The sequence below is a fragment of the Suricata suricatta genome, chromosome 9 (genome assembly GCF_006229205.1).
Source record: "Suricata suricatta isolate VVHF042 chromosome 9, meerkat_22Aug2017_6uvM2_HiC, whole genome shotgun sequence".
In the NCBI taxonomy this organism is placed as follows: Eukaryota; Metazoa; Chordata; class Mammalia; order Carnivora; family Herpestidae; genus Suricata; species Suricata suricatta.
In genome coordinates this window covers 106,221,972-106,246,640 of record NC_043708.1, presented here as the reverse complement: position 1 = coordinate 106,246,640, position 24,669 = coordinate 106,221,972, and the positions used below count along the sequence as shown (strand labels likewise).

Below are 24,669 nucleotides of genomic sequence, written 5' to 3'. Positions count from 1 at the left end.
GGACTGGGGTGCCTGGGCGGCTCAGTCAGTTAAGGGTCTGACTTCAGCTCAGGTCATGTTCTCACAGTCTGTGGGTTTGACCCCCGTGTCGGGCTCTGTGCTGACAGCTCAGAGCCTGGAGCCTACAAAACTCATTTTTATATACTAGCAATGAACAATCTGAAAATTAATTTAAAGGAATAATTCCATGTGCAACAATATCAAAAACAATAAAATGCTTTGGAATAAATTTAACAAATTCTGTTCTTGTTTTTATGTTTTTTTTAAACACTTATTTTTTAGAGAGAGAGAGAGAGAGCACACACAAGCAGAGGAAGGCTAGAGAGAGGGGGAGACAGAATCCCAAGCAGGCTCAGTGCTGCCAGCACAGAGCCCAACATGGGACTCAAACCCACAAACCATGCGATCATGACCCGAGACGAAACTAAAAGCTGGTGCTTACCTGACCGAGCCACCCAGGTGCCCCTAACAAGTGTTTTTAATGGTGTGAAGTGTACGCTGCAAACTACAAAATACCACCGAAAAAAATTACAAACCTAAATATAACACAAAGACATTCCATGTTCACGCATTAAAAGATATAATATTGTTCAGATGGTAATGCTCCCCACATTAATCAACAGATTCAATGCAATCCCTAAAATAAATCCCAGCTGCCTTTTTGTTTGTTTTGCAGAAATGATATGTTGATCCTTAAATTCATATGGAAATGCAAGAAGCTCTGAACAGCCAAAACAATCTGGAAAAGGAAAAACAAAGTTGAAAGATTCACGTTTCCCAAGTCTTATAACAAAGCTACCGTAATCAAGACAGTGTGGTACTGGCATAAGAACAGACAAATAGAACAATGAAACAGAAGTTAGAGTCCAGAAATAAACCTTCACATTTATAGTCCATTGATTTTCAACGAAGGTGTGGAGACAATTTATCAAAGAAGGAATGGACTTACTAAAAATTGATGCTAGACCTATACAATACCAACCTATATATACATAAAAAGTAGAAAGGTAGACTCCTATCTCACACCACATATAATAATTAACTCAAAAATAAACTACAGATTTAAATGTATGAATTAGAATTGGCTAATTCAAGGCCATGAAGATTTACTCCTATATTTTCTTAAAGTCTATATTAATTCCTATACTCTAAGAATCTAAGGATTCTTAGATATGACACCAAAATCACAAGCAATAAAATAATTTTAAAAACAGATAACAGTAAAATTTAAAACTTTTGTGCTTCAAAGAATTCCATCAATAAAGTGAAAGTATGGGAGTGCACAAAATGGGAGAAAATATTTACAAATCACATATCTGATAAGGGACTTATATGCTGAATATAGAAAGAACACTTACAACTCAACAACAAAAAGACAAAGGACTCAATTTAAAAACGAGCAAAAGACATAAACAGACATTTCTCCAAAGAGAATACACAAATCTCCATTAAGTACATAAGAATGCTCAACATCACTAACCATTAGGGAAATGCAAATCAAAACCACAATGAGATACTACTATCTTATACACCGTAGGATGGCTACTATCAAAAACTAAAAACCAAAAGAACAAAACCAAAAAATAGGTGTTGACAAGGTTGTGGAGAAATTAGAACCCTCTTGCACTGTGGGTAGGAATGTAAAATGGTGCAGCCACTATGGAAAACAGGATGGGGGTTCCTCAAAAAGTGAAACATAGACATACCAAATGATTCAGCAATTCCACGTCTGGGTATATACCCAAAAGAACTGAAAGCAAGATCTCAAAGGGATATTTGCACACCTATGCATAGCAGCATTACTCACAATAGCTAAAGCACAGAAGCAATCTTATGTCCATTGATGGAAGAATGAATAAGCAACATGGAGTGTGTAGATACAATGGAGTATTATCTAGCCTTAAACAATGAAGGAAATTCTGACACATACAACAGAGCTAACCTTGAGCACAACATGCCAAGTGAAATTAATAAGGCAGTCACAAAAACTAAACTCCATATGATTCCACTTATATAAGGTGCTAGAATAGTCAAAACCATAAAGACAGAAAGTAGAACGATGTTTTTCAGAAGCTGGGGGGAGGGGAAAATGGGGAGTTATAGTTTAATGAGTAGAGAGTTTCCATTTTACCAGATGAAAAGAATTATGGAAATACATGGTTGTGATGATTACACAACAATTTGTGTATATTTAACACCACTGAACCGTGCACTTAAAAGTGGTTAAGATGGTAAATTTTATGTTAAGTATATTTTACTACAATAAAAAAAAATAGTTAAGCACAGAGTTACCACATGATCCAACATGCCACTCCTAGGCAGGTACCTAAGAGAACTGAAGACATGTCCACACAAAAACTTGTGCACAAATGTCCATTAGTAGCATGATTCACAGTAGCCAAAAACAGAAACTCAAGGGTCTATCACTTAACGAATGAATAAACAAACCCATACATCCACACGACGAGTATTGCTCAATCCATAAAAACAAATGAAGCACTAGTACATGGTACAGCACAGATGAGCCTTGGAAACATTATGCTCAATGAAAGAAGGCATTTGCAAAAGGCCACCTATTCTATGGTCCCATTTATGTGAAATACCAAGAACAGGCAAATCCATAGAGATCAGCAGTTGCCATGGCGAATGGGAAAGGACTGCTAATGGGTACCGTTTCTTTCCAGGTAATGAAAATGTTCTAAAATGGACTGTGGTGATAGTTTTGTGCAACATATTTGTATGTGCCACCATACTGCAAGCCACCGAGCTGTATCCTTTTAAAATTTCTTTGTTTTTAATGTCTTTTTATTTATTTTTGAGAGACAGAGAGAGACAGCGCGAGCAGAGGAGGGTCAGAGAGAGAGGGAGACATAGAATCTGAAGCAGGCTCCAGGCTCTGAGCTGTCAGCACAGAGCCCGACAGGGGACCTGAACCCACCAACTGTGAAATCATGACCTGAGCTGAAGTCGGACACTTAACCGACTGAGCCACCCAGGCGCTCCAGCTGTATCCTTCTAAAGGATGAATTGAGAGGCATGTGAATTACGTATCAGCAAAGCTGTTATTTAAAAAAAAAAAAAAATCTTTCCACAAGGAAAATTCGGCTGCAAGAGGTGTTGTTCTCTACACCACAGGCTACCATTCACGGAGACGACGAGGTAATGATGCTCCTTGCGGTGGGCGGTGCAGGGGCCCTGCTGAGAAAATTGTACAGGCAAATTCCACCAACCACTCAGGAATGTATAATTCTAACAGTCTACCAAGCTGTCCACAGAATAAATAGGCAACGCCCTTGCGACTCTTTGGGGTTGGCACGATCTTAACCCACATCCAGGCAAGGGCAGTATATGAAGGAAAAGTTACAGGTGGGCTCATTAGAATTGAAGGTCCTAAACAAAATACTAACGGATTCCAGCAACAGATTAAAAAGATATCACATCATGACCAAGCTGTATTTAAGTGTAAGGTTGGCTTAACATTAGTAGAAATCCATTCATGTAATTCACCACAATAATAACTTTTTTAAAATGGTTGTTTGTTTATCTATTTAGAGAGAGCGCAAGCAGGGGAGGGGCAGAGAGAGAGGGAGACACAGAATCCGAAGTAGGCTCCAAGCTCTGAGCTGTCAGCACAGAGCCTGACGAGGGCTCGAACTCAAGAACTGTGAGCTCATGACCTGAGCCAAACTCGGACGCTCAACCGACTGAGCCACCCAGGTGCCCCACCACACTATTAACTGAAATGAATCAATTGCGACCATCTCAAAAGATAACACTGATAGGGGGAAAAATGTGTTCTGTAAAATTCATTCCTAACTAAAGGGAAAAAAATCCTAGAAAACAAGGGATAGAAAGGAATATCCTTGACTTGATAAAGGTTACTTATACACACACAGAGCTATGTTATTTCAAATGATGAAGTGTGCAAGCATTCCTTATTTATTTATTTGTTTGGTTGATTTTGTTTGTTTTTAAGTAGGCTCGCCACCCATGACAGAGTCCAATTTGGGACTTGAACTCATGACTTTGAGATCAAGACCTGAGCCGAGATTAAGAGTTAGACACAACCTACTGAGCCACCCAGGAGTCCCTCAGATTGTATTTTAATAAGCTCCTGGGGCACCTGGGTGGCTCATGTGGTCTAAGCGTCTGACTTCGGCTCAGGTCATGATCTCACAGCTTGGGAGTTTGAGCCCCGAGTCAGGCTCTGTGCTGACAGCTCAGAGTCTGGAGCCTGCTTCGGATTCTGTGTCTCCCCCTCTCTCTGCCCCTCCCATGCTCATTCTCTGTCTCTCAATAATAACAATAAATGTTAAAATTTTTTAAAAAATGCTCCTGATGATTCTGATGGTGGCGATCCAAGTGCCCACTTTGAGAAATTCTGGGCTGGAGAAATCATTTGAACTATTGAGTTGGCCCCTTGTTCCCCAGTGTCCAAGACCACCTACCCAACATCACTCCCACCTTCCAAGGGAAGGGACGAACTGTCCTTTCCTGTGAGCAATCTCTCAGCCAGAAGTGTGCCAGAATTATAACCCTGACAATGCCGAGAGGTGGTGCCCTGGCCCCGTCTGATGGGTGAGGCTCAGAGAGGGTAGGGAAGTACCCCAGGCCACACAGCTCATGGATATTCAAAGAGAGAGGCTATCCAGGGCCTCTGTATCAAAGAGTTGATAATGATGACGACAGCAGCATTCCTGACTGCTCACCATGTGCTGGGCACCTCGCATGGGCTATTTCACCTACTCCTCACCGTAACCCCAGGAAGCAGATGCTCTCATCACCGTTTTACAGGTGCAGAAACTGAGGTAGGGACATGAAATATCTTGTCCAACGTCACTCTGCAGACTGAGTATTGGAATCCACAGAGCCCACCCAAAGTAAGCTCAGCATTCGAGTGAAGTCTATGTTAAATATTCATGCAAGTTATGCATTTTTCTCAATATATTTGCATCTGCTTTAATAAACAAAAAATGCTTGTTCCTTTCTCCCAGCAAATCCTCAAATAAAATTACCCTCTAGGGGTGCCTGGGAGGCTCAGTCGTTTGAGCATCTGACTCTTGATTTTGGCTCAGGTCATGATCTGATGGGTTGTGAGTTCCAGCACCACCACCCCCGAGCTTTGAAGCCCAGTAGTGGATGTGGGCGCCCAAGCAAGGTTTTGAAGCAAACGGTGGATGTGGGGTGTGACGTTGGTTCTCTGCCGCTGACTAGTGCCATTTCCCTAAAAAGGCTACGGCCACCTCCACTGTCTATGAAGACCTGGACAGAGAAGACACGTTCATCTTTAGCCCTCAGGGGGTTTCCGTTCACCATACTTCAGAATCCCACATCACTCCCCAAAGTGCCCATTGAGACCTTCACTTCTCCTTCACATCTTTCCTGGGCACATATTCTGAACCCAACCTTGACCAAAACCCTCAGCAGAACCCATAATCCCTCCTCCAAGAGGCCCCACACCTGCCCGATGGTTTCCCGTGTCCAGGCTTTTGCCCACACCAGTCCATCCGTGGGGTATGCTCTCCCCACCTCCCACATCGTACCTACTACCCTCAAGTCCATCTTAAAGATCTCCCTCTTCATGAGGACTTCCCTGAGCTCTTCCTCTCCCACGGCGGAAGGGACCAACCCCTCCTTGGGGTCTCTAAGGACACACCTTGACCCACTTTGCAACAGAAGTGCTCCTGTGTATTTTTACGTCTTCAGGGGTGGGATTCATGCCGGATCCTTCTGAGTCCCACACAGAGTAACATGAACAGGCAGGCAACACACATTTCGTGAGTGAATGAATCAAAGGGTCACTCCGTGCTCCCACCAACCACAACCACTGGTGCTCTGTGGACAGAACTAAGCGGTGAACCGCCCAGGAGGATGCACGGCCTTGGGAGTACTGAGGAGGCGCCCTGCTTAGCGGCGTCCTGCGAGGCCCGCCTTGTTGTTCATTTGTCTGTCCTCTGCCTCGTGTCCGACCATGCCCCCTTGCTACAGTCACCTAGTTTCACGGGCTTTTGGGACAAAGTCTGGCCGTGGGTCTCCTCCTAGTCTTCCACGCCTGGTAATGAGCGGGACTTAATTTTTTTCCAAGGAAAGTCATAAGTGCTTGGCAGCCAGCTGAGTGGAGAGGAGGTGTCCCTTCTGTCTATGACATCCTCCAGATGAGACATCCCACCCTGAGGTAACATTTGTCCATCTTCAGTCAAAAAGGAAGATTTGACACAGAGCCCAGGGTACCAGGAAACGAGTTTTCTTTGCCCGCGCAGGAGAGGTGCACCTCCTCACCCGGGCTCACGAGCGGTGGCCTCAACTAAGGCCTGTTACGTGTGCAGATTATCGATCTGTACCAGGTTTTTCAGGGCGGCCCCGTGTGAGTTCCTGGCCTCGGGAGCCCACAACAGGAGGGGCCTAAGGCCCTCGTGACAGTCCTCCTCATCGCCCCCTGCCAGGCCTGGCCTGAGCCTTCCACAAGTGATAAGGACAACTGTGAGGCCACATCCGAGGTGACACTGCCTCTGGTCTGCTTCCGAACACCCAAGGGAGGGTTGCAAGGACGACCTCCACCCAGTCAGGTGCTGCTGGCTTCATCTCTTCCGCCAGAAAGCGTAGTCCTCTCAGTAAAGATTTAGCTCTGGATAACATACAGATGTCACAGGGAGGGGTGGCGACGCAGCGGGTTTCAGGAGCACTTCTGTTTCCAGGTTCTGTGTAGGCAGGGAAGCAGGAAGCTCTGCTTCCTGAGGGAGGGAGTCAGGAAGTCTTGAAGAGAATAGCCCGGGGAGGGAAGGGGGCACAGTTGGTTGAGGCTCCAACTCTTGATTTCAGCTCAGATCATGATCTCACCAGTTCACGAGATCGAGCCCCGTATCAGGCGCTGCACTGACACTGAGAAACCTGCTTGGGATTCTCTACCTCCCTCTGTTCCCTGCCCCTCCCCTGCTTTCGGTCTCCTTCAAAATAAATAGATAAACAAAAATTTTTTAATAAAAAAAATAAAAAGGCAATGGGCCTACACAGAACAGACTGGCTGAAGACAGGACAGTCATCCCTGTGCCGACCCCAAGCCCTCGCCTCCGCCTGGAGCCCGCCCACAGGAACTGGAGCACGCACCTGGGGCACCTGGTCGATGCGGAACAGCCGAGGGAGCTTCAGGCTCAGCATCTTGAGGCTGGGACAGCTGCTCCCTGTCACCCACTCAGCGTTCGAACATGGCTGGGATGCCTCCGGCCAGCCAGCGCCCAGGACACTTCCCTGAAAGAGGGCAGCGGGAAGAAACCCGGTCAGACTCGACCTAACGCCAGCTGGGCCAGCCAAGGTGGCCAGACTGGTGAACCACGGAAAACTTGCCTGCGATGGCGGGGGTGCTGGAGGTAGGTCATTCAATCATAATATGGGCAATCACAACATTGTAGGCTGGGCAGGCCATGGGGGCCACCCAATCCCCTCGTGTTGCACATCATCAGGGTCAGAGGGGTGGGGTGACCTCCCAAGGTTGCACAGCTAAGGGGTAGCCAGAGCAGTCGGCTCCCCACTTCATCAGGTGCTGCCCTTGGGTGGACAGCGTGATCCCAAGGCTGGGTCCACCCAGTGGGCAGAAGATGACAAGAGCTGGGCTTCAGGTTACCTGAAGAGACACAGCTCTCCCAGAAGGCTCCTGGGAGCGTGGCCGCCCCGCCACACAGAAAAGAACCAGGCAGGCAAATCGGAGGTGCTTGTGGGAGACACAGCAAGTCCAAGTAGCAAGGCTGTTTAAATGCAGGATGAAGACTGTGTAACAGCTGTGCATAACGTGAGCAACGGGAACCCAGAGCCCTCAGGATGGGCCTAAGACACAGAAACATCCAGGCTGGGTTTAGCAAAGGAAGGGCAGCGCTAGGAATTTGCCCTAGTTTACTCCTCTCCTGCCCCCATTATCGCCAGGTGGAAATCTGCCTCCTTAAAGCTCCCCCTGCCCAGGGGAATTCTGCCCTTCTCTCTGAAAGTCCCGAGACCTTTCCTGTACCTCTCTCGTGTGGCATCAACCTCATCTGCCCGCAAGGGAAGCTACCTGCCCTGGTGTTTGGGGGGGACCCTGCTGGGAGGCTGGCTACTGGGCACACAGGCCTCGCTCACCCTGGGTCTTCAGCAAATGCTTCTTACACACCGTTCATGACAGCAGTGCTGCTCATGCTCGGAACTTGGGTGTATTTTGGTTTCTGCAGTTGATACTTTTGCTCCCTACTGCGGTCCCTTATGTCCTATGTGTTCTTCTCTGGAGCAACACCATGTATGTTTCACTGGCCTAAATTTGCTTCTCTCTTAAAAACACCGAGGTAAGCATTATTTATAACAGTCCAAAGGGAGAAACAACCCAAGTGTCCGCCAGGACATGAAGGGGTAACAAACAAGATACGGTCTACACACATGACGCGACATGACTCAGTCTTAAAAAAGGAATGACATTCTGGGGCACCTGGGTGGCTCTGTTGGTTGAGTGTCCGACTTTGGCTCAGGTCATGATCTCGTGGTCTGTGAGTTTGAGCCCCACGTCAGGCTCTGTGCGGACAGCTCAGAGCCTGGAGCCTGCTTCCGATTCTGTGTCTCCCTCTCTCTCTGCCCCTCCCCCACTCATGCTCTGTCTCTCTCTCTCAAAAATAAATAAACGTTAAAATAAATGTAAAAAAAAGAACGACATTCTGATCCATGCTTCAATATGAGTGAAGCTTGGATCACATTAAAGGAAATAAGCCAGTCACAAAAAGGCGAATGTTGTACGCTTCCCCTTACACAGGGTACCGGGAGTGGGCAAACTCACACAGACAGAATGTAGACTAGAGGCCGTGTGAGGGGAGGAAGGGGGTGTTGTTTAATGGGTACTGAGTTTCTGCTCAGGATGATAAAAAGTTCTGGAAACGGGAAGTGGTGATACTTGCACAAGATTCTGAGCGTAATGTCACCAAAACATGCGCTTAAAAATGGTCAGAACAATTAATTTCACATTTTGCATATTTTACCACAATAAAAACTTAGGTAATATTTCCACATTACTGAATAATAAAGAAAATAATTTTTTGAGAAATAATTTTTTAAACCGCATGTACATTTTACCTAGGTTTAAAAAACAGAAGTTAAGGGGTGCCTGGGCGGCTCAGTTGGTTAAGCATCTTGCTTCAGCTCAGGTCATGATCTCACAGTTCATGGGTTCGAGCCCCCCATCAGGCTCTATGCTGACAGCTCAGAGCCTGGAGCCTGCTTCGGATTCTGTGTCTCCCTCTCTCTCTGACCCTCCCTTGCCTGCACTGTCTCTCTCTCAAAAATAAATAAAAAACATTAAAAAAAAAACAATTTAATACTTTTCAAGTTCATTTATTTAAATTTTTTTTATGTTTATTTATTTTGAGAGAGAGATAGCGGGAGCAGGGGAGGAGCAGAGAGGAGAGAGAGACACAGAATCCGAAGCAGGTTCCAGGCTCTGAGCTGTCAGCACAGAACCAAATGTGGGGCTTGCACTCACCAACTGTGAGATCATGATCTGGGTCGAAGTTGGGTGCTCAATGGACTAAGCCACCAGGTGCCCCAGTTTATTTGTTTTGAGAAAGAGAGAGAGAGAGTGCAAGTCGGGGAGAGGGACAGAGAATTCCAAGCAAGCTCTGTGCTGTCAGCACAAAGGCTGATCCAGGACTCGATCTCACAAACCGTGAGACTATGACCTGAGCCAAAATCAAGAGTCAAGACCCTTAACTGACTAAGCCACCCAGTCTCCCCTCAAAATTAGTACTTTGCAAACATTGACGTGAGCAAGCTATGGCACACCACGGTTCTCTCGGCTTTGCAGGCCTAAATCAACTAGATGCCCATACTTCCCGGAAGCACCAGGAGCCCATCAGGTGGCAGGACATGAAGGGAAAGTCTGGTCCTGGGGGGGACCCCAAGCACACCAGGAAATCCACAATCATGGGACCAGGGCTGGCCTCCACAGACCTGCTCATCTTGGTCCTCCGGTTCTCCCTGGAGTGGCCTCAATGTCATGGGCAAGAAACAGAATAGAAACAGTCCCTACCCGCCCAGCATACACCATCCAGATAGGAAGACGAGACGAAACTTCCAACATCAGGGGTGACATAGTACAGGAACCACCCATTCCTTCATTCAGTCACTGCTTACGGCACGTTCATCACGTGACAAGTAAGGGCAAGGCTAAATGCTTCGTTGCTTATTCTCTGTCAGCTACTACAGCTTGAAGGAAAAGCTGAGACTTGAAGGGACAGAAATATCGTATAGGTTTGTGACAAGCAGAATAGAGGAAAGGAGGCACCCTCCATGCATTCTCTTTTTTTAAATACACAGGGGGGAAAAAGACTAATAAGAGAGTCACTGTCCCCAAGAAATGTATACAGAGAGATGAGACAGATAAGCACCCAATTGGCTGCCAAAAGTGACCGTGAGATGGAGGGAAACACTTACCCTCTCTGCACCAAGCCGTGCGGGCCCCCTGCCCCACTCATTCACCCTCACCATGGCCATCTCAGGAGGCGAGGCAGAGCGGTAAGGGCCGGGGTGGACAGGAAATAAGGAAAACAGGCCCGTCACGTAAGGCCACTTGTGATCAAGGTCTGGGTCGCCATTTCCTGTGCAACCCTGGGCAAGGAACTTAACTTCTGTGCCTCAGTTTCCCTATCTATAAATTGGAAGTAACAGTAATACTTTCTTCATGGGGGTGTCATTATGATTAAGAAGAGAACCAGGGGCACCTGGGTGGCTTAGTCAGTTAAGCATCTGACTCTTCTTCTTAGCCCAGGTCTTAATTTTAGGGTCGTGAGTTCAAGCCCCATATTGGGCTCTGGCCTGGGGCATGAAGCCTACTTAAAAAAAGAGAAAGAGAACCTGTGTAAAGGGTCCTGCCAAAAAGTAAGTCTATTTTTTAAGCTTATTTATTTTAAGAGAGAGAGAGAGAAAGAGAGAGAGAGAGAGAAAGCAAGTGTGCAAGCAGGGGAGGGGCAGAGAGAGAGAGAATCCCAAGCAGGCTCTCAGCACAGAGCCCAACACAGGGCTTGGACTCATGAACCATGAGATCATGACCTGAGCCAACATCAGGAGTTCGACACTTAACCGACTGAGCCACCTAGGTGCTCCCAAACACTTGCTATTATTAATTTTCAGATAGGAAAATTCATTTTCTATTTTATAGGCAAAAAAAAATGGAAGCGTGGACTAGCCGCAGGGCTCTCCCAAGATCACACAACTGGTGGATGGTAGAACTCGGATTTGAATAAAGGTTCATTTAAAGTACTCGGACTCAATTTCCCTTTGTTACTGGGAGAAGATGGAAAATACAGAGTGCTTATGATGTTGATGGCCCAGAAGCTAGAGGATGGCTGTCCTCGTCTGTTAATCTGGTTGAGACAAACTCTCAGGTAAGACTTGGGGGCACCTGGATGGCTCAGTCGGTTAAGGGTCCGACTTTGGCTCAGGTCATGGTCTTGTGGGTTTGAGCCCCGCATCAGGCTCTGTGCTGACAGCTTACAGCCTGGGGCGTATTTCAGATTCTGTGTCTCCTTCTCTCTCTCTGCCTGTCCCCCACTCATGCTCTGTCTCTTGAAAATAAAACATTAAAAATTTAAAAAAAAAACCCCTCTCAGGTAAGACTTGACCTTGCTCTTTCAAAAGTGGGAGATTTCTCATGTCATATTTTTCTGGCAAGGAAATGCCAGTAAGGCATTGTTATGTTGCACCTGAACTGTAAATTGTTAACGTTTGTCGAAACAGTGAAACATCCCTGGATGGTCATGGAAGTCATAAAGCATGGCTGATGATTCAAATGATGTGTCCATTGTTCATTACTGTGGATATAATTGAACATAAAAAGAACTCACTGGTCTTTTGAGGCACTTTCCATCACAAGCCAAGCTCTCCATTTCACCAACACTGTAAAAACCAGAATGTAGGGGCACCTGGGGGGCTTAGTGAGTTGAGCATCTGACTTTTGATTTCGGCTCAGGTCCCATTCTCATGGTTCATGGATGGAGCACGTGTTGGGTGCTTAAGATTCTCTGACTCCCTCTGTCCTTCTCCCCCACTCACTCTCTCTCTCTCCCTAAAAAAATTTTTTTTATTAAAAAATTAATATGTTGGAAGGGACTCTAATATAGCTAACTGCATTAATAAATTAACATTAGAGAGAGAGTATGTACTAGTTCATTTGTATCCCTAGAAGTTATACATTTTCTGGACCCTCTTCCTGGAAAAACAGTCCATCAACTTATCTCCAGCCACCTTATACGTAGACATATTTGGGAGGTTACAGGTTTGCTGGCAGAGTCCTCAAGGCCTGTGTAGGATGCATAGTGTATAGGATAAAGGTTCTGGGAGTAAGGACCTTCAGGAATATGACGGAGCACTAACCTGAGAGAAAGGAGGTGGTCAGGTGCAAAGTTCGCCTCATATTAATCTTGTTTGGTCTTAAATCTGAGCGGACTAGCCTGAGATCTGATGGTGATTTTGTTATGCTTTGCCTTTTTAAACAACAACAACAGCAACAACAACTAGGGGCGCCTGGGTGGCTCAGTCGATTAAACATCTGACTTCAGCTCAGGTCACGATCTCACAGTCCCTGAGTTCGAGCCACACGTGGGGCTTTGTGCTAACAGCTCAGAGTCTGGAGCCTGCTTCGGATTCTGTGTCTCCCTCTCGTTCCTGCTTGCACTATCTCTCTCTCAAAAGATAAAATAAAAACATTTAAAAATTTAAAAAAAAGGGGCGCCTGGGTGGCTCAGTCGGTTAAGCATTCGGCTTCGGCTCAGGTCATGATCTCAGAGTTCATGAGTTCAAGCCCCGCGTCGGGCTCTGTGCTGACAGCTAGCTCAGAGCCTGGAGCCTGCTTCTGGTTCTGTGTCACCCTCTCTCTCTGACCCTCCCCTGCTCACACTATCTCTGTCTCTCAAAAATAAATAAAAAATCATTATAAAAAAATTAAAAAAAAAACCAACCACCATTTTTAGGGCTATTTCAGAAAAACTCGGCAGATCTTTGAGACTGTGTTATAGCCCTCCCCACCGATCTGCTCCGTTAGCTGTTTTAAAACCTATCTTTTAGCTGCGGAACCCTCATTTAAATGAAATCTCACACCAATATACTGCTGAAATATTGGCAAAACCTCACATCTTGTCTCGATTTCAGAACTATTCAAAGCCTTTTTGTTTTATTCAATCTTGTCTCTAGATCTCTGCAGAAAGAGACAACAAACCAAGCCACTGTTTGAAATATTGGAAATTATACTCTTTTTTAAAAAAAATGTTTCTTTATTTTGAGAGGGGGGCAGCCGAGAGAGAGGGAGGGAGAGAATCCCAAGCAGGCTCCACACCTGGCGCAGGGCCCCACCTGGGACTCAGTCCCACCAACTGTGAGCTCATGACCTGAGTCAGACGCTTAACCACCTGAACCACCCAGGCGCTCCCCAACATATTCATTTTAAAATACTGTTTTTCTACACACATTTCACAGAAGTAGGCATATTCAACATCTTCATACACGTCTTCAACAGTATCCCCATAACTGTGGCCACTTTGGGGAATTACTAATACAGCTTACATGAAAAATATTCTTTTTCTCTGGTGATTGGAAGTCTGTGCTCGGAGAAGCTGTGTCTAACGCTGCTGCCACAAAATGTACCCTGGGTCCAAAGTATTCATTTGCTAGTGTTATGCTGCTGTGATTTGCTTTCAAACACTTCGCACAGACAGCGTGATATGGAAATGTTAGTTTTAACCCACACCCCTGGTGGGGGGCGGTGAGTAGCATTTGAAACACTCACACTTGAGAGGCCACACCTATGGTTCCACTGGGGTTTTTTCTGATCCACATTAGAGGGTTTGTGAATTAGCGTTAATGAGAAATGAGAATAGAGACCTGGGAGCTGATGAGTACTGCCCGGGTGCCCTTCCTCTTGCACGAGCAGGGGCAGCAACAGGTGAGCCCAGGTGAGCCCCAGAGGGAGGATTTGGGGGCTAAGAACCAACAAGTCCAGCTGCTGCAGGTCCCTAGACACATTTGCAGGAACCTCACTCACATGTTCAGATCAGGTGTGCACAAGGGGTCCTGAAAGGGCAGACTGCTGGGACTTCACCTGCCTGTAGGCCATCTACTGCTTGGCACCCACTGGAAAATATGCGGATGGTGCCAGGACTCGGCTGGACACTCTCACTGAGCCGGCCGCCTGGCCCTGAGGTTGGGGGGGGTCCCCTCCTTCTCAGGTACCTCTAAATACTGATAGACCCCAAGACTGTATCTCAACGCACTCCAGACACTCTCCGCCGGAAGCCACATCACTGTTTGGTGTACTAGTAATAAAGGGAAAAAATCCTGTCAGTCAGAATCAGGGGATGACATCACTGATCGGAAAGGATTCCTGATTTCAGAGCTTGTTAAAATAAAAAAGCAAGGGGCGCCTCGGTGGCTCAGTCAGTTGAGCAATCGACTTCAGATCAGGTCATGATCTCAGGATTCATGAATTCAAGCCCCCTAGGGGGACTCTGTGTTGCCAGTGCGGAGCCCACTGTCCCCTACTCTCTCTGCACCTCCCCTACTCAAGCTCTCTCCTGTGCAAAAATAAACATTTAAAACAACACCACACAGGAAGTGATGAACTACAGAAAATGTCAATGAGCGATTGGCTTGGTTCAGTTTGCAATGGTTACTCTCCCCGTCTTCCTTCTCTGCCCTTTCAAGGGATCATATAAAGTATAACAAGGGGCGTCTGGGTCACTCGGTCTGTTAAGCTTCAGACTCTCAGTTTTGGCTCAGGTCATGATCTCACAGTTTCATGAGTTTGAGCTCCAACTCGGGCTCTGCACTGATAGTGAGGAGCCTGCTAGGGAGTCTCTCTCTTTCTCTCTCTGCCCCTCTCCTGCTCATGCTGTCTCTGTCTCTCACAAAAAATAAGTAAATAGACTTAAAAAAATTAAAATCAATCCTCACAACTGGGAGACTATGTACCTAGGAATAAATCTCAATCTGTATTATATTTTTTTGCCTCTCTCTCTCTCTCTCTCTCTCTGGCTCTTTAAACTGTGTGTGTCAGGTGCCTTCTGGAAGGATCCCAGACAAGCATGGATGGGGAGAGTTTTAGGTTGCAGTGTCTTCCCCAAACAGCCCATACAGCCAGCCCATTGTTCAAAACCAAGGGAATGCGGTGGCCCCGAATGTGAAAAACTCTGGATGGACACAACTATTATGCCACTGCCTCTTTTCTGAAAAAAATTATGCTGGAAAACAAAAAACTCATAGTCAGGCATACGTAGCAAAAACAAAGAAGGCTGTTTGGTGGGGAATTATTCCCACGCATGCTTTAGAAAACTAAAAACATGAGGTCAGGAAGCTCCTGAGAGGTCTTTAATCCAAGTTACCACTGGATGCATGAATTTCATCAATGGCATTTTGGACAAGAGGTCCTACACTTGACCCAAAGAAGCAACATTAACAGAGGGAGTTCAGGTTTCATGAGAAGCCAGTGGGAACTGGAGAGATAATGGCCATTTTTACCTTTAAAAATGCATGTGAAAATTAGATTATTTGTGTGCATCAAAGGCTGCTATGAACAGAGTGAAAAGCAGAATGGGAGAAAATATATAAACCATATTAATATCCAGAATATATAAAGAATTCCTACAATTCTATAACAACAAAAATAACCCAATTCAAAAATGGCCAAAGACTTAAATAGACATTTCTCAAAAAAATTATATACACAAACACACACACACACACACACACACACACACAGCCAATAAGCCTGAAAAAGTTTGGCATTACTAGTCCTTAGGGAAATGCAAATCAAAACTACAGTGAGATACCACTTCATACCATTAGGATGACTATTATCGAAAACAAAAACAAAAGAAAAGGAACAAGTGTTGATGAGAATGTAGAGAAACTGGAACCTAGGTACACTGCTGGTGGGAATGTAAAATGGCGCAACCACTCTGGAAAACAATATGGCGGCTCCTCAAAAAAAATTAACCAGAGAATTACTATATGATCCAGAAATTCCACTTTTAAAAGTTAAAGGGGTGAAAAGCAGGGACCAAAAGATATCTGCACGCCGCTATTCCAAGTAGCAGTATTCACAGTAGCCAAAAGTAGCCTTGTGAAGGAACCCACATGTCCATGAGCAGATGAATGCGTCCAGTGCGGGGCATGCGTGCAACGGGATATTATTCAGCCTTAAAAAGAAATAAAATTCTGACACGTGCTACCACGTGGAGGAACCCTGAAAACACTATGCTACGTGAATGAGCTAGATAAAAAAGACAAATCCCGTGTGATTCGACTTAGACAAGTTACCTAGAATAGGCAAATTTATGGAGACAGAAAATGAAATCGAGGTTGCCAGGAGCTGGAGAGAGGAGTAAATGGGAAGTTGCTGTTTAATGGTATGGAGTTTCTATTTGGGATGCTGAGAACGTTCTGGAAATGGATAGTGATAGCACTTGCACATCATTGTGAATAAAAATAGTGTCACTGAACTTTACACTTAAAAATGTTTAAAATGGTCAATTTTATGTCATGCCTATTTTACCACAATAAAAAACTATCTAAAGGAACGCATGTGCGGGATGCCTCAGTGGCTTGGTCGGTTGGGCATCTGACTTCAGCTCGGGTCATGCTCTCACGGTTTATGGGTTCAAACCCCGCGTCGGGCTCTGTGCTGACAGCTGGGAGCCTGGAGCCTGTCTTGGGATTCTGTGTCTCCCTCTCTCTCTGCCCCTCCCCTACTTGCACTGTGTTTCTTTCTCTCAAAAATAAGTAAAACATTAAAAAAAATTTTTAAATAGATAAAAGAAAACATGTAAGATTCACTTAACTATGTTTGTATTAATATAACATTTTATTTTCTCCAAATCTTCCAGAAAAATATAAATCATAAATATACGCACCTGGGCTTAGTCCATTCAGGCTACTCTAACAAAACTCCCACAAACATTTATTGCCCACCGTTCTGGAGGCCGGAAGTCCAAGATCAGGGTGCCAGCATTTTTGGGTCATGGTGAAGGCCCTCTTCAGAGTGCAGAGTTCTTGCTGCGTCCTCACGTGGGGGAAGGGGCAACGAAGCCATCTCAGGCCCCTTTCGCAAGGCCACTCACCACATTCATGGTGGCTCAGGCCCTGTTCCCTTCCCTCCAGAGACTTCCGCTCACTCCTACTAAGGATTCAAGCATCCAGACACCCAGCGCTGTGTTTTGTCCTCAGCTCCCCTCCTCCACAGGTGCACTTGCTGAGACACCTCCTCTCTCCTCCCTGCCGCCACTGAAACTAGCAATTCGCCCAGGTCTCTGTCACTTGCTACATGCTTGCTCTCTCCCTGTCATCAACTGCACCCAAAAAGCATTTTCTCTGGAAGTCACAGACCCAGCACATATCCAAGCGCAGAGCGAATTCCAAAGCGCTCATGGCCTGTCCTAGGTACTGGGAGGATGCAGACCCCTCAAGGACGTCGTGGTCTGCTAGGACACAGGGGGACCCCATGGTCTGCTAGGACACAGGAGGATTTCATGGTCTGCTAGGACACAGGAGGAGTTCATGGTCTGCTAGGACACAGGAGGACCCCGTGGTCTGCCAGGACACAGGAGGAGTTCATGGTCTGCTAGGACACAGGGGGACCCCGTGGTCTGCTAGGACACAGGGGGACCCCGTGGTCTGCTAGGACACAGAAGGACCCCGTGATCTGCTAGGACACAGGAGGAGTTCATGGTCTGCTAGGACACAGGGGGACCCCGTGGTCTGCTAGGACACAGGAGGAGTTCATGGTCTGCTAGGACACAGAGGGACCCCGTAGTCTGCTAGGACACAGGGGGATCCCGTGGTCTGCTAGGACACAGGGGGATCCCGTGGTCTGCTAGGACACAGGGGGATCCTGTGGTCTGCTAGGACACAGGGGGACCCCATGGTCTGCTAGAACACAGGAGGAGTTCATGGTCTGCTAGGACACAGGGGAACCCTGTGGTCTGCTAGGACATAGAAGGACCCCATGGTCTGCTAGGACACAGGGGGACCCCGTGGTCTGCTACGACACAGAAGGACCCCGTGGTCTGCTACGACACAGAAGGACTCCGTGGTCTGCTAGGACACAGGAGGAGTTCATGGTCTGCTAGGACACAGGAGGACCCCGTGGTCTGCTAGGACACAGGGGGACCCTGTGGTCTGCTAGGACACAGGAGAGACAGCAAGCCCCCTGGCCCTGTCCAGGGATAGGAAGCTTCTGAGCCCAGAAGGGTGAGAAGGGCTGCAGGAGGGGTAGGGACGAGAAAATGAACAGGAGGGGTGTCGTGGGAGGAAAGAGCATGGAAAGTAGAGGCTCTGGGCTTCCAAAGCATTTCAAAAATAAGCATGGAAAAAAATAACTGGCATGATCCTATAATGGTGGATACGTGACATTATATCCTGGCCAAAGCACACAGAATGTGAACCCCGAGGTAACTATGGGCATGAGTTAATGATGTATTTATTAATGTTGGTTCATCAGGTGTAACAAATGTACACACCAATGCAAGGTATTTATAATTGGGGAAGGGGGTAGGAGGGAAGGGGGCATGGGGAATGCTTTCTACATCCTGCATAATTTTCCTAAAAACCTAAAATTGCTGTAAAAAAGAATAAAGGCTATTAAGAAAAACAAATGTAGGTCAACATTAAAAAATCAAGGGACATCGTATAGAAACCCGGATTCTAGTTTCTCTTAACAAATCTGAAGGTCAAGTTCACACATGGCTACCACTGGCTGTTCCTTCCCTCTGGGTAAATGGAGGTAAGTGCTGTCAGGCTCCTGGAAACCCCCTCACTCCTGCAAGCCTAGCCCAGAGATCTATAGTTTGAGTTCTGGTGATCAAGGTCAGGTGTCTGATCATAGCAAGCCTGGGTCTCAAAGCATGAGCATCCCCTAGGGGCTGGGAAATAGTGACACCCATGAAGGCAGGCAGTAAGACCAGGGCAGATTTCAATCAAATTGAGCTTCATTTGCACAGGTTTTCAGTTTGAAATTTAAAAAATAATTTTTAATGTTTATTTATTAAAAAAATTTTTTAAACATTCACTTATTTTTGAGAGAGCATGAGCAGGGGAGCAGCAGAGAGAGAGGGAGACACAAAATCAGAAGCAGGCTCCAGGCTCCGAGCTGTCAGCACAGAGCCTATTGTGGGGCTCGAACCCATGAACTGTGAGGTCATGACCTGAGCCGAAGTTGGATGCTCAGCCGACTGAGCCACCCAGGCGCCGCCAAATGTTTATTTATTTTTGAGAGATAGACAGAGCGTAGTAGGGGAGGGGCAGAGAGAGAGGGAGACACAGAATCCAAAGCAGACTCCAGGCTCTGAGCTGTCAGCACAGAGCCCAATACAGGGCTTGAACCCATGAACCGTGAGACCATTATCTGTGCCAAAGTCAGACGTTTAACTGACTGAGCCACCTAGGCATCCCAAATATTTGTTTATATTTTGAGAGAGAGACAGAGCAAAGTGGGGAAGGGGCAGAGAGACAGAGACCAAATCTGAAGCAGGATCAAGGCTCTGAGCTGTCAGCACAGAGCCTGACGTGGGGCTCAAACTCACAAGCTATGAGATCATGACCTGAGCTCAAGTCAGAGGCCTAACTGACTGAGCCACCCAGGCGCCCCTGCAGTTTAAAAGTATGTGACCATGTCTTGGAGGAGAAATCAAGGCTACAGATTGATTTAGGAGGCAGAGAGAAGTGACCTTCAAAGGTCCCCTCGAGGGAGAAGAGCAGACAGGAGACCCAAGGGATGAGAAAAAGCTAGGTTGATGGCACTGAGAAAGCAAAGCTGACAGAGTTCGGAGGGCAGGAGCCATGATCCACAAGATTGTCCCAGGAACTCGGTTTCTCTGGTAGGGCAAGGCAGGAAGTGTGAGAGAAAGGAGTGAGCCGAGCCGAGCGGAGGCTCGGGGCCAGTGCTGCGGGGCAATGTTGGGGAACCAGCCAGGTGAGAGGCGGGGAGGCCGGGAGCAGGTGCCGGTACACAGGGCACTCATCCAAGATGGCCAGGTTAAAGTCATCCCTGTGTTCTCCCTGGGGAGAGCTGCCCAGGTCAGGGAGCAGAAATGGGGAGCGGACAGAAATACGCTTGGTCCTTTAATCATTCATTCAGCGCCCATTTACTGAATGCCCACTACGGGTCCAAGGCTCCCGTAGGAAATGGTGATGGACCCTTTCATCCCTTAAGAGCTCCCATTCTCAGTGCAGGAGATCAGCCCTGACAAGTGACACAAAACACAACTGACGCTTCTGGGGAACACAGAGGAGGGGCATGTCACACCGGGGCATCAGGAAAGACTTCCTTGAAGTCTGAGTGAAGTCTTGAAGAATAAACAGGAGTGCAGCCGCCATGGAGGACAGAGACTGCTCCAAACTGAGGGGTGCAGGGGGTGCCTGGGTGACTCAGTCCAACTTCAGCTCAGGTATGATCTCATGGTATGAAAGTTCGAGCCCCGCATCAGGCTCTGTGCTAACAGCTCGGAGCCCGGTGCCTGCTTTAGATTCTGTGCCTCCCTCTCTCCCTGACCCTCCCCTGCTTGCACTCTGTCTCTGTCTCAAATAAACACTTTTAAAAATTTAAAAATAACTAAGCTGAGGGTGCAGCAGGGGCCGAGGCACGGAGGTAGGCGCAGTACACATTCGGGGAGCTGTCCGCAGCTCAGCACGGAGGTGGAGGGGGTACCAGGTGGAACCTGGAGAAGAGCCCAGAGGAAGGCTTGGCAGGCACCATGCAAAGGCGGCGGGAATGAACTTACTAGGTGATGGGGAGTCAGCACGGGAGGTCTCGGGGATGGTGACGGGGAGAGGCTGGTATGGTCCTGAGCGGTGGGTGCGCAGGACCATTTCAAATCCTGGCTCCAGCATTTACCTGTGCCCTTTGGTGATTACCTAATCTCTTCACCTTGAATTTTCTATCAGCTAAATGAGGATAATAAGAGTATAATGGCTCTTGCGGGGACGGAAAGAAACATGGTACCTAGCAGATAACAGGCACTCAATAAAAGTGGCTCTCTCTTATTCCCACTGCACAAACCATCTGGGTTCTGCATTAATGCTCCCTCATGTCCCTTCTGCCCCGGGGTTTATAATTGTGCTTGAAAAACAGCAAAATTTCCTTTTCAGCTCTGACCCACCTCCCTGGCTGGAGATGTAGCTAATGGGCGCTCCCCGCGAGGAGGGGTTGCCATGGTGACCTCCAGCGTGGCTTTAGGACTCCGTGAATGGACCCAACCTTTCCTCTGTGCGCGCCCTCCCCGCTCTTCTAGCTACTGCCGTGACTGCACGTCTGGAGAAGCTGAGTGATAATCTTCGGCACACTGAACCGCTGGAAACAATCCAAATTTCTGGCAAGAGAGAGCTCGCTGGGTAAGTTATGATACAGCCATGCAAAGCTGCACGGTGGGGCGATTGAAAATGTTACAGATCTGTGGTTATGGACAGGAAATGGTGTCATGACATGCTGTTAGATGGAAAAAGCAGGTTCTGGAGCAGCGTAAATCTTGGAACACCAGCCACATAAAACCGTGTTACGGTTAACTGCTTGTATTTATGGGTAGAAAGTGTCTGGAAGAAGGGTGTTCCCCAAAGGCTGTCCACAGAGCTTCCCTCTAGACGGTGGTGAGCCCTAGGGATCTGCTTTACTCTCTTCCTCCTCCTTTTCTAGAACACTAGAGTTTGCCCACAATGAGCATGTGTGTTATGGTTTTCTGCGTCACTAAAGCAACGATGCACTTAAAAGGAAACAAGTGAGTCAGTGCTCCAACCCTTGACAAATCTTGAGAAATTAGCATGTGAGCCAATCCACGGGTTGCAAAGACCAGCCTTTCCTTATCCGCCCACCAAGACGCTCGTATCTGAGCCTTCCTCCAGGTGCCCTATCCCCCTGCTGGCCCAGGGGCAGCCCTGGTCCTGCAAGTCCCCCATTCAGGGTCACCAGGGTGCAGAAAGCCATGAAGACAAATAGCCCACCCATCTAGAAAAAGCCATCACATTTCCCCCAGCCGAAGCTTAAAAGGGGCTCCCTCGGTCACGACCATGGTGAGGGTGGGGGTACGCAGGAGTGCCCTGCACTGGGAGCACGGGGCGGTCATCAGTCAACGGACACAAAGTGAGTACTTCCTGTGTGCCAGGCCCCGTGCCCACCCTGGTGATCCATGGAGTCCGAGACAGACATAGGCCTGCCTCCCCACCACATGCGGGACTCCCAGTCTAGTGGATGGAGGGCTCCAGAAAGGCCCAGAAATCCAAATAACTCATAGTTCCTACAAGGCTCTACTCTCCTGACTCGTGGTCCAAATTTGATGTCCCTACAGACAAAGGCATGGGGTCTCCTCTGGAAGGCCCCAGAAGATACTGCTCCGTAGCATATCCTCAAGGCCTCCACGGCCCACCCAGCCCCAGCCTCACCTGGGGACATCTACCACATGTCCCATGCCCCCTCACACCCCATCTCTCTTGATCCTTGAACACTCCATGCTTTTGCACCTCCTGTTATCTTTTCCTCCACTTTCTCTTCTTGACGGAATTCTACCCATTCTTCAAGGTTAACTCAAGTATCGCTCACAAGCGTGTCTATCACCCCAGATACAAACTTCACAGTGAAATGCCAGTGCCCTGGCCCCACTCAGTCAAGACTGGCCGAGTCTGCCCGGCTCATGGCTATATCCACGGTGCCCAGCCCAGGACCCAGCATGCTATTACTACTGATTAATGCATCAATCTGGTTGCTGAACAACCAAATGATTTCTGCTGCCCACTGCCCTCTGAACCCCAAAGGCAGGGTCTGGCCCATTCATGTAGAACCTTCTGCCTGGTGGTTGCCATGCTCTGTTCACAAATCCTGCGCTTTAGTGCCAAAATAGTGTTATTTTTGCTTGGTCCCCAGGTTTTTTATTTCAGGATTTTTAAGATCTGACATCTCATGCCAACTGTAAAAAAAAAAATGTATGAGCCAACTGGGGGACTCAACCCTGGATATTTTATGATGGTGAGATGATTAATTCTTAGGGCGCAATAATAGAACGACAGCAGGTGTCCTAAAGGGCCCTTCGCATTCTGAGAGGTACAGTGGACGAACTGCAGGTCAAAGGAGATAATGTCTTAGACCGGCTTCGACAGAAGCCAACTGGGGGCAGGGGTGGTGGGTGAGGGTAGGGATGAAGGAAGACTGGCCATGAGCTGGGCACTGTTGAGGCCAGCTGTGGGAACTCATTATGCTTATGTCTCGATTTTTGTACCTGTTTTAAAAAGGAGACAATCACAAAGTCAACAAACAAAAACAAGAACAATACACAAAAATCCCTGAGATGGGACATAGGTCTTGAGTCCTACTCAGGCAATGCCTGGCTGTAGACAACGCGAAACTCTCCAGCAAGAATAATTACTACTCTATCTGGAGGCTCTCCTAACAGGTGGAATGTCAACACGACAGTTGTGAAACTGATACAGGAAACATTGCCTCCGAATCTCCATCGGAACAAGATAAAACCAAACAACTGGAGGATAAACCGGAATTGCTTCAGAAACAAAAACAAGGGCTCCTCATAAATAAAAGACTGCAGTCCCTGAAAAAAACCCAGAAGGCCTTGTCAGCGGAAAATATTCGAAGCTATCTCACCAATATATCTTCTCACCATTCCCTGGCTAGGGTTAGAGCCAGGAACAGCTCTTGCTAGAATATTTTATACAGGAAAACATATCTGAGACACAAGGATACCCCCAGCATGCTTTTTTAAGATTCTGCTTTAAAAAGGGATCAGATAATATTTCATCTTCCAATTTTTCATGATTGGACTTGGCACTTTGGAAGTGTGTGGCTTTTAATGGGCCAAACCCTTCATTTGTGTTTAGCTGCGAATATGGACTAGAACCAGAACATCCATCTTTATAAATTTTACATTTACTTGATGTTCTAAGGCATTATACATTTTTGTACTTTTTAATTTTTAAATATTTGATTTAAATTTTTAAATACCTTCTTATGAGCTTTATAAAATACATGTAATGTAATAAAACATTTCCATATTACAGGACATACAGAGTAAGGGGGCCCTGGCTCTTTTACTCCAGTGTTAACTATTCCCCGGGTAGTCGGAGCTGAACCTATGGGTGCCGGGCATGTAGCACGGTGGCCCTCAGCTCAGGATGCACCTTACAACCGCCTAGAAAGTTTTATTTAAAATATATATATATTTATTTATTTGGGGAGAGAGACAGAGGAGGGGGGCAAGGGGCAAAGGGAGAGAGGAGAGAATCTCAAGCAGGCTCCTTGCTATCTGTGTAGAGCCTGCAGAGCCTGACACGGAGCTCGATCCCATGAACTGAGCTGAGATCATGACCTGGGCAAGAGTCAGACGCTTAACTGACTAACTGGCCCAGGTGGCCCTCCTGCTAGAAAGTTTTAAAATATACTGCTCCCCCGCCCCCCGCCCCGGCCCACCATGGCTCAGTTAGGATAATCTCTCCAAAAGTCAGACTGGGAAGGTGAAGCCCGGTGACAACAGGCTCAGCCTGAGCTGAGACGGCTAAGGTCCTGGCCAGCCCCAGGGCTGGCCTACCTACCACTGAGCTCTGCAGAGTGAGGACCAGGGCGTCGGAACCTCGCAACTCATCGGCCCCCAGGGTCCCCTTCACCCCCACGGTGAAATGTCAGGCTGC

General features: G+C 47.2%; 1 protein-coding gene across 5 annotated transcripts in view; it reads right to left on the bottom strand.

The window, feature by feature from the left end:
• PAQR5 (progestin and adipoQ receptor family member 5) overlaps window positions 1-24,669 on the bottom strand; it is a 75,130-nt gene that overhangs the window by 33,836 nt on the left and 16,625 nt on the right. For 3 of the 5 annotated variants that reach the window (XM_029952640.1, XM_029952639.1, XM_029952646.1), the window contains exon 2: window positions 7,105-7,245. In XM_029952640.1, coding sequence (XP_029808500.1) covers window positions 7,105-7,155 — 51 coding nt within the window. In that variant the 5' untranslated portion in view covers window positions 7,156-7,245. Of the gene's footprint in view, window positions 1-5,543; window positions 5,825-7,104; window positions 7,246-7,618; window positions 7,724-24,669 lie in introns of those variants that run through there. The other 2 variants (XM_029952641.1, XM_029952645.1) reach the window with 2 other exon arrangements.